General features: G+C 36.6%; 2 protein-coding genes across 3 annotated transcripts in view; one reads left to right on the top strand and one right to left on the bottom strand.

Annotated features, from left to right (window-relative positions):
* wdr26a (WD repeat domain 26a) overlaps nt 1-2,347 on the top strand; it is a 31,430-nt gene extending 29,083 nt beyond the window's left edge. Inside the window, exon 14 of the mRNA XM_067399865.1 lies at nt 278-2,347. Coding sequence (XP_067255966.1) covers nt 278-300 — 23 coding nt within the window. The 3' untranslated portion in view covers nt 301-2,347. The remainder of the gene's footprint in view (nt 1-277) is intronic.
* Nucleotides 2,348-4,242: 1,895 nt separating this feature from the next.
* Nucleotides 4,243-13,993, bottom strand: cnih4 (cornichon family member 4). Of its 2 annotated transcripts, none has more exons than XM_067391760.1 (5): nt 13,813-13,947; nt 13,456-13,524; nt 11,389-11,501; nt 11,169-11,309; nt 4,243-7,409 (listed from the first exon to the last, which is right to left on the bottom strand). In XM_067391760.1, the coding sequence occupies exons 1-5, from the start codon at nt 13,834-13,836 to the stop codon at nt 7,382-7,384; spliced, it is 375 nt and encodes a 124-aa protein (XP_067247861.1). In that variant the 5' UTR covers nt 13,837-13,947; the 3' UTR covers nt 4,243-7,381. The 2 variants fall into 2 exon arrangements, with proteins under 2 accessions (XP_067247861.1, XP_067247852.1); XM_067391751.1 differs by having other exon boundaries at nt 4,245-7,409; nt 13,859-13,993.
* Between the last annotated feature and the right edge of the window lie 508 nt (nt 13,994-14,501).

Genomic DNA, 14,501 nt, shown 5'->3' with positions numbered 1-14,501 from the left:
CGCCACTAACAACGGCAACTGGCACTCAGCTGATTTCAAGAACACATTCCAGCGGCAGATCTTTATTTTACATTAGGTACATCTCTGCTGCGAGATGTTTCAAAAAGGTGGTGGGGACATGTGCCACCCATAAATTACGCATATGGCAATATCTGAAAAAGCATAATAGTGGCACTTAAACTGAGCTGAATTGAATGGTAAGATCTGACCACGTTACATGACTTGTTTGTTGTTTTGGTGTGGATGTGGTTCAGTCTCTGCTTCTCTTCTCCTGTAGAATGCTACAGCATGGACAGTTGATGTTGACTCTGGAGCAGATGTCCACTTTGGAAAACATACAGTGAGACACACTATAGACTTTGTGAATGAAGAATGACAAATGAAGTAAATCTAACGGCAGATGGATGTTTTTTCCTGGCGGTTTCACATCCCCCACCCGCAGCGCAGCGGAGACGCCGTTTCACTCAAACAACATGAAGCCGTTGCGGTGCCACGAAACGGACACGCCGAGGACACGCCCCTCCTCGGCTTAAGCCCCTCCTCCTCCTTTCTACACTGCATTCTGAGTGGACGACTGCCTCCTGAACCCACATGCGCGTGCACACACAAACACGGACAAACAACGTTATTTATTACGGCTTTAATTTATTATTGTGAATGAATCAAGGCCACAGGCTTGCTTTGTGTTCTGTACAATGTTCACTTCAGCCAAGGGACAAAAAAATGCTTTTCCGGCATGTGCGAACTTCTCCGTGGTCTCAAAGACGCACGTGTTAACGGAGAGCAAACAAATCATATCCTTGTTTTTCAGCATGAACTTCTTTAAGCCACCTCGTATGCTTGAAAGTAAGTGTCTTCACCAGCAGAGATATAAGATATCGTTTTCCTTTCCCTCGGAGACCCACTGCATTTTTAAATGACTGAATTTACAGGCATTTTTAACAGTTAGATATTCGTTTCGATTCGAAAATTCCAATCATCCGATCGGCAGTTTTTTTGTTTTTGTTTCATTGCTTATGGTACTTTATTATGCTCATTTTGAGAGGGGGAAGGTTTTCTAGAGGTGATGGATAATTAATCTTTATTCTTGAGATGAGCCGACGTAGAAAGATGGTTATTTTTTGGTAACGGGGTTGAAAACGCACCTGCGACCCATGTAGGCTTGCTATAGTCGTCTTGCTAATGACACAAATGAGCTGATGTCACGTTCCACATGTAAATATCAGCCTGCAGCGTGCAAACTTTGACTTCGTAGGTGTTTGTGACTTGGTCCAGGTCATTTTTGCAGTGAAAGTAAGTTACAGGCTGTTTGTGTGAGAGGAGTGATTTTGTGACGGTAAGTACGACTGCATATTGAACGAACGGACTCTCAAATATGTTTTTCCATCTTGTTCGTTGCGTCATATTCTACTCTTGGGTCTCGTTTCCTCTTTCATATTATCACATCTGGACTTTTTATGTTTTTTGTTTTTTTTTTTTTTTTTTTTTACGCTTTTCTGGACATGTATATGATTATTCATCAGCTATGATTTTCTTAGTTTTATTGCTTTTATTTTGGGTTGATTTATAATTTGTTTGGCTTTTTTCCCTCATATTATCATATAAAGGATGTCTTGGCAAGTGGCCTCTTAAATGCTTTTTTCTATTTGTGAATTTCTTATACTTTCGTACCATATTACGCATTAGTACACACAGGTGTACCCTGAAATAATTTAGGTATTCATCAGTCGAGCGAAAGAAACTTTGCCTACTATGATTTATTCTGTAATTATGTGCTCTTCATATACATATATATGAAGAATCTATAGATATATAAATATATATATATATATAAAACATACGTGTGTGTATTTCTTGCCATGTATCCTCCCTTACAAATGTTAACCGTTTCTCACCTGCATCAGGTAAACTCCTTGTACAGGTTATTCGTACCCTGACCAGCCAGACCTGTTCCGTTAGCGAGGATTGACGTGCACAAGCGAAAAGAAAGAACAGGTGCATGCAGAAACACCCTCACACGTGTGGAGATATCACAGAATCGTGGTGTTGTACGTTCTGGTTTATGCAACTGAACTTTCCTTTTCTTCTGGATATTTGTGTTTCATTTCAGTCTTAGTTTGACTTTATGTGCTTGAGCCGGCGGGGCAACGGTAGCGCCCTGGGTGGAGTTCTGGTGGAGACTTAAGTTTATTGCAGTCAGGATCTGAGGATCTGTTTTGCATTTCAGTGTGTTATTATTCTAAGTGATTGTACTATTATGTAATGTTCTGTAGGAGAGGTGTTATGTATACATACTTTCAATAAAGCATTCAGGGTTTTAAACTATCTGGAGCAAGTCGTCACTTCTGTTAGTTTAATGGTCAAAATATCCAAAAGGTACAGTGATGGAATTTGTCATATTTTGGAAACCATTCTGAAGACGTCAAATAATAATCTATTCGATGATGAACCTTTTTTCCCCCCCCATAGAAATAAAATGTCCATGACTTTCCCCAGTTCTTGATTTCTGGAAAAGTATTTTTTTTATTTAAAAAGCAGTTCCTAGCTGATTAAATATTCTAAAGTGAGCAGAAATTTGTTTGTGTTCTTAAAGGGGACCTATAATGCCCCTTTTACAAGATGATAATATAGTCTCTGGTGTCTCCAGAATGTGTCTGTGAAGTTTGAGCTCAAAATCCCCCACAGATCATTTATTATATCTTGTCAAATTTGCCCCTATTTGGGTGTGAGCAAAAACACGCTGTTTTTGTGTGTGTCCCTTTAAATGCAAAATGAGCTGCTGCTCCCGGCCCCCTTTCCAGAAGAGGGCGGAGCTTTAACAGCTCAACAACAAAGCAGGAGAATCTCACGCAGCCAAAATGAGGATTGTCAGTAACGGTGTTCATCTTACATTGTTCAAACCGGAGTCGACACTGATGGAGAGACTCAGGAAGAAGTTACAACTTTTAGAATGAAACTGGACGTTTCTGAATGGTTAGTGGATAAATTGATGTAGTTGCTGTGGAGTTGATTCAACTCATCCACTAGCATGTGCCGTCATGTTCATCTTTTGTGTTGAATTGACCCTCGTTTGTGAAGCAGTCCGGCGTAAAATGACGGCATGACAACAACACTCTACTATAACAACTCTTCCTCTTCTCTAAAGCAGCCCAACATGGCCCCGCCCCCTTTGTTGAGTGTTCTCGGGGGCGGGGATATGTAAATTTTAGGGTTAGTGATGTCACCAACCCAGGAAGAAGCTTGTTGTAGTAGTCCCTACCAGCCATTTGTTGTAGTCCTTAAAAAGCGATTTCTGTAAAAGAAAATATCTCCCTTTGCATTGAAATTTGAGCATCATAAACTTTCCAGATGTTACGATCAAACAGCAACATTACACACTAACTAAAGTTAAAAAAGTGAAATCATAATCAAACACCCCTTTAATTCTAAACCTGGAAATAAGACATTTACTACTTTTTTGTTTTCCATGAATGTGGATACACTGTATCCAGCTGTATCAGTCAGAGTTATTATAGTTAACTAAAACCATAAAAAAATATATTTATATAAAGCTTAATTTTTAGTTATTTTAGTACATCAAATTAAACTAAATGGAAATAAGAAATTTTGACTTGTCAACTAGCTGAAATAAAATTTTTTTTTTGGAAATATTTAATTTCATCTAGTTGCCAAGGCAACATTTCATATTTCCATTTAGTTTAACTTGATGTACTAAAATAACTAAACTACAAGTGAAATAAACACTATGTAGACAAAAACTAATAAAAATGACACAAACAAAACAAAAATATAGCTGCAAGCAGTGGTACAGGGTCACAAAACAGCAGAAATTGAATGTACATGAAAAACAGTTGGTTCAGAATTATAGGTGAGAATGAACTCAAAATGAACATAAGTTCAGATGAGAATGAACAGAGACTGTACAAAATACATGTCTAATTCAAGATGAAGAAAGATTAGAACAATGCCTTTTATAATGTGCCATTTCAATTAAGGAATTGAAATGACACATTATAAAATTGTGTGTGAAGTTATACCACACGGGGCTCAAACTCACAATCTCTGGGTCAGATGCCCGTCACTCATCTCATTGCACCCCACCGGAAAGATGTGTGTTTGCCCAGATGCTGAAGTACAGTAGTTCTTGTGAGAATCAACTCAAAATAAAGACTTTTTATATAAATGCACAGCATGTTACATTTAATTGGTTTAGATTAGAACAATCTCAATCTCATGAAAGGTTTGGGGCTTGTTGCTTATAACGGAGCGCCGCAGAGGACAAACATTTGTTATCTTACCGAAGAGAGGTTTCAAAACAACAAAACTACAAATACATCAGTTAGCATGTTAACTGGTTAACATTCTAAGCCAACTTAGCCACTAACCTAGCTTATTGTCCCATTAGAAAGAATGGATAAAATTTAACATGTTAACCAATTAGCATGCTAAGCTAACAAGCATATGACAAACACAGGCAAGGTCAAATTCAGAGAGATATTTTTCAGGAACAGTGAATATAAAAAATCTGTTCATTTTTGTGCGGCTCGGTCCAAAGATCATCTGATCAGATTTTGGTCAAAACTAGGCGAAATAACTTTTTTTATTTTTTTTATTTGCTTCAATATGGTGGACAGTCACATTGTTGGAAAATGACAAATTAGATATAGTCAGAATCTACATAAACTAGGAAATGTAATGAGCTGTAACCTTATATCTCTGGAACACTAGGTGGCGCTGTGTTCAGACGTCTCAGGTACCTTCAGTTCATGCGGATGATGATACCTACCGAAATGTGTGCTAATGTCAAATTATTTTAAAGATATTGCAGTTTATATCAAAATGGCAGAACAATATCCCGTAATCGGCTTCGGCATGACACAAGGAATCCATAGACATCAAGATCATATTTTCTGATAAACTGTTCAAAAGTTATTAGCAAAAATAGCTAATAGCAATTTTCATTATTGTAATGGGCGAATTCATTTTTCTAGATCAAATATAGCAAATAATTGCTTTTTTACTTTTGACCAATAGGTGACACTGACACCAAATTAATCTGGTGTGGTCAGTGTTGGGAGACAATTTTTTTTTTTTTTTTTTTTGTGAGATTTTAGGTCAAACTGTTCAGAAGTCAAAAAAAAAAAACTAGGTGGCGCTATGCCAAAACTGTACAAGTACCCTCAGGTCATAGTTGTCATTATACACCAAGCTTGATTACAATGCACTAAAGCGTGAAGATGTAGCCTCACATCCATTTTGGCATAGTCTTCGTCAAATTTGTTTGTGCGACAATGTGCGTTATTCAAGAACGATTTGATGACACAACTTGATTTCCATGTTTTTTTGTTGCCATGCTCTGAATATTCTGAAGATCTGAACCAATTTTTGTGAAAATCGGAGGAACTGTCTAGCATGAGTTTGAAAAAGAAAATTCAAAATGGCGGAAATATTTTCATGACAGAAAATGACAAGCAATTGTATCATCTTGAGCCAAGGAATCATATAACTTACACTGTTTATAGCCAAAAGTTATGTGGTAATTTGGACAGTTGATGGCGCTAGAGGAATTTAGTGAGACTCCATAATTGCTGTGGTTAATGTTCAGACTGAATTGAATATGAATTGTGAAAACTTGCTATTTATGATCATCTTTTTATTTAAGAAACCCCACAACCGCACATATGTAAAAAAAAAAACACAACTGATGACACTGATCTCACATGATTACAAACCAAACCCTTTCAAATAACTGTAGTACATTGAGACGTGCCATTGAACAGGGCTATTCAACGAGCAGAACACTGACTGATGAAACGCCATTATCATGTGACACACTGTTTGGCTGGACGCTGAACCTCCACCACACACCCGCTTACCCAGCATTCATTTACCCTCAATGTGCTGTCCTAAAGGTGAATCTGCAAAAAAAATGTCAATCACATTTCAAAATCAACAAAATAAAGATCTTATCTAAAGAAAATGACACCCGTTTTAAGCACCATTAAGATGTTTTGTACTGTGACAATATTTCCATGACAGTCCATGCTCATCTCCATCATTACAAATATGTCCAGATTTTAAATCAGCAGGCAGCATATGATATAAGCTTTGAGAATTAATACTTTAATTAGAATCAGTTTAGAAAAAGAAAAAAAATACTCAAAAGTAAAACATCCAGATGCACTGCGTGTGTAATAAAAATGAAGGGGAATGCGATTAATTTTCATTAAAATACCATATCTTAATGGTACTAAACAGAGGCTTCAGCTAATTTATACAAAATATAATTTATTTATTTCGATTTTGGGGGCAATTATGACCCGTTCAAGACAAGATTTAAGAGATTCACCCATAATTTGACACTAACATCAGCAGATATCAGGTTGACTGATCTGACAAGACTTGAAGGTGAAAAGCAGGAGCCACAAAAGTCATGAAATCTACACGAACACAAGCCATTGAAATGTCAGAAGCAGATGCTTCAGATGTGATTCAGACAGGATCTGAATCAGAGAGGCTTGTGGGAACACATTAGCACTAGTTCAGGTTATTCTGTTGAATCACACTCCATTAAACTACAAACAATAAACAGACAACTTCAACAAAAGGCATTTTAAAAACGCACGCAAAGTGGATGTGCCAGAATATCATGACTTGTCAGGAACGTGTCTGGGTCATAAATCAAGATAAAAATGATACCTATATTTCAAACCACTCAGAGATGTTATTTAGATGACAATTAAGCACATTTTGTTCTCAAATAGTCATTACCGTAATGCCAAAAAATCCTGTTCTAATTGCAATAAAAAGAATATTTAAGACTTTGCACATCACAGTGACATCTGTTGTACCGTTTTAACATATTCTATTTTAAAACAACAGAACAAGCATGGAGTGTAATAAAGACAACAACAAAACCTCGTCTGGACACATTACGGTAATGATGCTTAATTATCATGAAAATAATCACAATGCCTAAAGGTCCTAAAACATGCTTAATCTTTAACATTATCGTTACGTGAATGTTGTTTTGTTAAGGTTCACCTGTATGAGAGTGTGTGTGTGTGTGTGTGTGTGTGTGTGTGTGTGTGTGTGGGGCGGCGCTCTGAATCTTGCTTCAGTGAGTCACTGGGATTGTCCTGATGCTTCAGCCCTGAGAAGCAGTGCAAGATACAGAGAAATCAAACCGAAGTACAAGCACATGACTGCAGGACGGCGCGTGCCGCTCGTTCATCTGGGGTTTGTGGTCAGCAGATGTGGTGTTTCTGTGGGTAATGATGAGTGATGGGGCTGATCTTCTGATTGGGATTTATGAAGTTCTTCAAAAATGTAAAGGCCAAGTTTATGATTTGGCAGTTTGTGTTGTGAAGACCGCTGCGGGTCAGTCGTTGATGAGCGCCAGGATCATGCTGAAAAACAGAGGAGAAACAAACCTCATTCACCACAAGATTCACACACACACACACTTCCATGAGCGCTGAACTCCAAGCAGACACCAGCACTACAGCTCTTCTTACTAACCGTTCGCTCTTTAACATTTAATCTGCCAGCTAACACGCTGCTGGACTGAGACTTTATTGTATGTTTTGTTGAATGTAGTATACATGCATGTGATTAGGGCTGAGCAAAAAAATCTATTTTTCGATTTAATTGTTTTTTAAAATGTGGTCAATACGATATCGATTTTCAAAAGCCACGTATTGAATTTTCCGTATTCATTTCCGCAAACATTGGACGTAATATCTGATTGGCGTTAATCTTATTATTAGTCATCCTCTTATTACAGGGGGGCCGGTGTCATTCATTTAGTGCTGAACATGGCGTTCTGGACAGTTGAAGGAACTGTCAGTTTCCCCCATCGGGCCAGCACTGCATGATCATTTAAGTTTATCATTTGCAGGCGTTTTCAAGCTTTGCCAATATAAGCATTCAAGTGAAAGAACTCGCGCGCGCTGTGTGAGAAGTTTTGTGTGAGCATTACACACACCCGAAGAGCTCAGTGCAGCAAAGAAAATTAAAGGATTAGTCCACTTTTAAATAAAAATTCCCTGATAATTTACTCACCCCCATGTCATCCAAGATGTTCATGTCTTTCTTTCTTCAGTCGAAAAGAAAATGTTTTTAATGAAAACATTCCAGGATTATTCTCCTTATAGTGGACTTCAATGGAGACCAAATGGTTGAAGGTCAAAATTACAGTTTCAGTGCAGCTTCAAAGAGCTTTAAATGACACCAGACGAGGAATAAGAGTCTTATCTAGAGAAACCATTGGTCATTTTTGAAAAAATACAACTCTACAGTGGGTACGGAAAGTATTCAGACCCCCTTAAATTTTTCACTCTTTGTTATATTGCAGCCATTTGCTAAAATCATTTAAGTTCATTTTTTTCCTCAAATGTACACACATCGCCCCATATTGACAGAAAAACACAGAATTGTTGATATTTTTGCAGATTTCTTAAAGAAAAACTGAAATATCACATGGTCCTAAGTATTCAGACCCTTTGCTCAGTATTTAGTAGAAGCACCCTTTTGATCTAATACAGCCATGAGTCTTTTTGGGAAAGATGCAACAAGTTTTTCACACCTGGATTTGGGGATCCTCTGCCATTCTTCCTTGCAGATCCTCTCCAGTTCTGTCAGGTTGGATGGTAAACGTCAGTAGACAGCCATTTTTAGGTCTCTCCAGAGATGCTCAATTGGGTTTAAGTCAGGGCTCTGGCTGGGCCATTCAAGAACAGTCACAGAGTTGTTGTGAAGCCACTCCTTCGTTATTTTAGCTGTGTGCTTAGGGTCATTGTATTGTTGGAAGGTAAACCTTCGGCCCAGTCTGAGGTCCTGAGCGCTCTGGAGAAGGTTTTCATCCAGGATATCCCTGTACTTGGCCGCATTCATCTTTCCCTCGATTGCAACCAGTCGTCCTGTCCCTGCAGCTGAAAAACACCCCCACAGCATGATGCTGCCACCACCATGCTTCACTGTTGGGACTGTATTGGACAGGTGATGAGCAGTGCCTGGTTTTCTCCACACATACCGCTTAGAATTGAGGCCAAACAGTTCTATCTTATCTATCGGAGAATCTTATTTCTCACCATCTTGGAGACCTTCAGGTGTTTTTAGCAAACTCCATGCGGGCTTTCATGTGTCTTGCACTGAGGAGAGGCTTCCGTCGGGCCACTCTGCCATAAAGCCCTGACTGGTGGAGGGCTGCAGTGATGGCTGACTTTCTACAACTTTCTCCCATCTCCCGACTGCATCTCTGGAGCTCAGCCACAGTGATCTTTGGGTTCTTCTTTACCTCTCTCACCAAGGCTCTTCTCCCCCGATAGCTCAGTTTGGCCGGACGGCCAGCTCTAGGATGGGTTCTGGTCGTCCCAAACGTCTTCCATTTAAGGGTTATGGAGGCCACTGTGCTCTTAGGAACCTTAAGTGCAGCAGAATCTTTTTTTGTAACCTTGGCCAGATCTGTGCCTTGAATACTTGAATACTTAGGACCATGTGATATTTCAGTTTTTCTTTTTTAATAAATCTGCAAAAATGTCAACAATTCTGTGTTTTTCTGTCAATATGGGGTGATGTGTGTACATTAATGAGGAAAAAATGAACTTAAATGATTTTAGCAAATGGCTGTAATATAACAAGAGTAAAAATTTAAGGGGGTCTGAATGCTTTCCGTACCCACTGTATAGGCTTCATAAACACAAATTAACGACTTGTACGTGCTTCCACTTTCCGTATTCTACAAAAAAGCTTACGCTGTATGTTCTACGCGTTCCATATTCTACTTATGGAAAAAAAACAAAACTGCCACCGTGTTCATTCTGTAAGTAGACCTTGCATCCATGCGTCTAAATGGACAAATTCACAAATTTATCTCAAAAGCTCCGCCTTTGCGAGTATCTCGGTAAACATAGTCGGTTACGGTTATGGTAAGCAGTAGAGAAAGAACGTATGCATGTCATTATTGTATGTATCAGCGCATTAGTTTTAAAGTGACAGCCACCTAAAATTCCAGAAACTCTGTGTTTTAATGTTAATCAAATTAATGAGAAAATCACTCCGATCTTCACTGAATAATGTTTTTGGAACTTTAATAAGGATTATTTGTTTTGTACAGTGAAGATTATATGCAGTGTTTTTTTGTGCTATTGCTTTTAACTTAATTATTTGTTCTTTTATTAATGACAGTTTACTTGTCTATACATAGGTCAAAAACAATAACTATTTTATTCATTTTTTTTTTTTTGTGGAGGGGCCAGTGAAAATGTATTGAATTCATTGAATTGAAAAAAAAAAAAAAAGTATCTAAATCAAGAAGACAATCGAATCGAGAATCGAAATTGAGAATCGAAATCGAATCAAGACCTTGAAAATCGAAATCGAATCGGGACATCTGAATCGATACCCAGTCCTACATGTGATCAACTAAGAACAAAAAAAACAGGAACCCCCCCACTCAATATGATTATATTATTATTATTATTATTGTTGTTGTTTATATTACACATACACATACATTTATAAACTTGTTAGATGCAATTAACTGCCATGAATTAATTTGACAGCACAAGTTATTTAAAATATTTTTAAATTAAAAGGAATATTACTATTGCAATAATACTATTTATCTGTAAAATAAAGCATTTATTAAATTATTATAAATAATAATAATAATGTAATGTTATTGTTGCTTATAGCAATAGAAATTATAATTATTAATATTTTAATTTAAATCAAAGAAATATTGCCATTGCAATACTACTATAGTAATAGTATTTAATGTAATAATAGCAATAATTACTGTTAATATTACTTATTAAAATTTTGTTATTACTATTGCAATAATACTATTTTACTGTAAAATAAGAGTTTAATAATGATAATAAATATTAATAATAATCCAAACAAATATTAATAATAATATAATAAAAAAAAAAAAAAACCCACAGCCAATCAGTTGACTTTCACATTAAACACTTTTAACATTAAATAAAGCACATATTCAACACCTGTGATTATTGCCATACATTGCATGTTGTTTGTTTGCGGCTGGTTAGTACAAAAACTGATTAACTTGGAAAAGATACTTTTGTTGTGTCTCATGGTGCGTCTGGTTAGGACGTGGTGTAAGCTGCAATGTGGAGCAGAACTGAAAGCTTGTTTTTTACCTGTACAGGTAGATGAAGAAGCAGAGAAGGTGGAAGCCCAGTTTGATCATGGCTTCCTTCATATGGGACTTGAGCTGGCCTCTGTTGTGAATCTCTGTGGGATCATACACTCCCATGTTCCCCATGGGGACCTTCACGTATCTGTTCACAGGTATTAATGACAGTGCTGGAGCATTCGTCAGGTTTATAAACAATATTCTGTGTGATTCAGATAAATCACCTGTAAACGTTCCATGATGCCACAGGTAAGTTGAGCAGGAAGACGAACCAGTGCATGGACACCAGCATTAACACGGTGGCCAGAGCCTGACCGATCATCTCAGGGATGACCCACTGAACACAGAGCACAAACATTTACATTCAGAGGAATATATTACAGATCATTTTCTACAAGTAGAGGCACTTTTGACAAACTACCAAAGTCACATGATTTCAGTAAACAAGGCTTCCTTTCAACTGATTCGAAATTTCAATTGTTCACCACTGGGGGGCGATGATCTCTATGAACCCAAGATCTGTTCAGCAAACCACTGAACAAGCATCTATGGGTTTTACCTGATCTCTGATCAGTTTTATACATTTGTAGACATTTTAATGAGACATTAGTAGGGCTGGGTATTGACAATTTTCACAATTAGATTCGATTACTATTCACATATGCTTTCGATTCGATTCCGATTCGATAACGATTATTTTGGATGTAGCATTTCAGTTACAGTACATGGCAAATTTTCTAGAAAAGGAAAAAAAAATCTCAATTAATGCTGTAAACCACACATATTATTATAGTAGTACCAACTGACTCATATCAGTGATGTTTTTATTATAAATAAAGTTTAGAAATACATAATCATATTTCTACTCCAATTAGTTTTTTTTTTTTTTTTTTAAATATAAACATTTAAATCACGGCTGTCATAACTGATTTATGCATTAAATATTGAAGAACATTAAAGGCTAATGAATATGTAACGGTGCATAGCTATATTTATCAGAATGTTGCTTTCTAGAGCACTTTTCTAGCTGACTAATGAGTTTATGGTCACTAAATATGTTTTTCTGAGGTAAATGTGACGTTACGTGAAATTATTTACTAGCTGTTTTATTGACGTCTTTCCGAGGTTGAAACACTGAGCTTTTACACGAGACAGGATACGGATTTCAGTAAGTTGCACTGTATATTCTAACATACCTTCAGATGTTCATGCATGTTTATTTCACACTGTAACTGGTATTAAAGCGGAGGAGAGGATGTTCACATGCTTCTCTTTAACTGAGGCGCTAAAGCGATCCGTCACGCCACCTTAAACAGCGCCAAAACTGTATTTATTTTTTGAATCTCATAATAAGATGGACGTCATTTGAAATCTGAGACTTTGCTTCATATCAAAAGTAACAAAGCACAAAGATTATTGTGATTTATTGGATGCGAGGAGCTTCATATTCTGCTCATTCATCAACTGAAAACAGACTAATCGATTCTTGGGATTTAAGAACCGATATCGGCCCATAAAAATGAGAATCAATTAAAATCGAGAAATCAATATTTTTTTACCCAGCCCTAGACATTAGTATAATTAAAAGGAATAATAGTTTCTTATTGGCCTGTTTAACTGAGCCATCCATGAAACTAACAAAACAAGCCCTGAAAATTGATAAAAGAACACCTATTATACAGACACTTACTATTTAATAGTATTAGGTGATTAGTTAATTGCATTTGATAGATACTCTCAATAACTATTTGTAGTGGGTTTGTAAAAGCTGTTTTTAATGTAGGGCCTGAAATTGTTGCATTTACACTGTTTTCACTTCGAAACAATGAATCTTTTTACGAAGTTTATTTCTCCCATAACTACTTTCTATTGTGCATGCATTATATATATATATATATATATGTGTGTGTGTATTAAGACTTCAGATGCAAAAGCTTCTATCTGAAATGTACCATCTGAAATTCTTCTAAAATTAGCATTTTTATCAAGCTCATATGTTTAGGTTCAGTAATTTCACTTTAATTGCAATTAATAGGTCATTTTCATTGCCATTAAAGTGAAATAACTTAACATAAACATACGCGATTGATAAAAATGCTCATTTTAGAAGAATTTCAGATGGCACTTAGAGGCTTTTGCATCTGAAGTCTTCATATAGTCATATATATATATATATATATATATATATATATATATATATATATATATATTCATTCATTGACAATGATTAATAAGAGTCATTTCATTGTATTAATGTAATTTCACGTTTAAACTTCACAAGCCAGACTTACTTTGTTTAACTTGGAGCAGCAAGCTCGAGCATTGATGTAGTCACATTCCAGATCAGACAGAGTAATAATCTGAGAATGAGTTAGGGAAAGGACACAGATCACAAATAATGATTAATAACAATCTGTAATTGATTTAAAATTGAGCTGCCACCCTGTTATGTGCCAACCATAATCTGAAACAAGGCGAAATCACTATAATCTCACATTACGAGCTTCAATGAATCATATTAAAGCATTGCAATGCAGGGAAAACATTATAAAGATAAATCATAAATGACAAACAAAAGCTAAACAATCCGCAATCACAGCCTGCAGCGAGCAGCTCCTGCTAACATCAACAACAACAACACAACAAACCCAATGAAAGACATCTTCATTCATGCGAAGCGTTAATAAAGGATACGAAATAAACGGAGAGGAATATTAAAGCACAGCAGTCGACGAGTGATAAAATGAACACGGCTGCCTCCATTTTTGCGCTTCCGCTTTCACTGCTGCTGCTGCTGTCGCTTCCGGGGCTGTTTCTTCTCTCGCGCTGAATCCACAGTGTCGAGTCAGGAGAGCGCCACCGTTCGGCGGAACCGATTCATTCACAAACACGACCAGAGCACGTGAAAAATGCCTCAAAAAGAGTTTTTATGGCTTTAATGAAATTGAATGAAACACAAAATGCCTCAATAAACACAAAACTTAATACAATTTAAAAAATCCAAACTGCAGCAAAAACATATACTATTAAAACTAAATTAATAAACAAAGATTAAAAAAAAAATACATTAAAGTCACCATGAAATCAAAATGGACCGTTTTTTATGGAATATTGATTTTTATATATATCATATTATAAAAATCATTGTTTTTTCTAAATTCATGTGCCTCGTAATGGACCCTTTTCACATTTCTGGGGTTCTCTAAACTACAGGAGGCGACAGCAAATATATATTTTTTGTATTGCATTTGAATTTCCAAAAGAAGGAAGAAAACAGAGAGAAATTGATTACAGCAGTCAGAAGAGAGAAATATGATATTTGCCGTCACTCGCTCAT

The sequence above is a fragment of the Chanodichthys erythropterus genome, chromosome 2 (genome assembly GCF_024489055.1).
Source record: "Chanodichthys erythropterus isolate Z2021 chromosome 2, ASM2448905v1, whole genome shotgun sequence".
Taxonomy (NCBI): Eukaryota; Metazoa; Chordata; class Actinopteri; order Cypriniformes; family Xenocyprididae; genus Chanodichthys; species Chanodichthys erythropterus.
Note: the sequence above shows the minus strand (reverse complement) of the source record. Positions and strands in the feature narration are given on the sequence as shown.

Excerpts from the sequence above, each read along its gene's own strand:
- cnih4 (XM_067391751.1), bottom strand. The coding sequence starts at position 13,927 with ATGGAGGCAGCCGTGTTCATTTTATCACTCGTCGACTGCTGTGCTTTA. Across the intron at positions 13,525-13,858 it reads TATTCCTCTCCGTTTATTTC|ATTATTACTCTGTCTGATCT; the intron begins GTATCCTTTATT and ends ACTCATTCTCAG. Across the intron at positions 11,310-11,388 it reads GCATCATGGAACGTTTACAG|ATACGTGAAGGTCCCCATGG; the intron begins GTGATTTATCTG and ends ACCTGTGAACAG.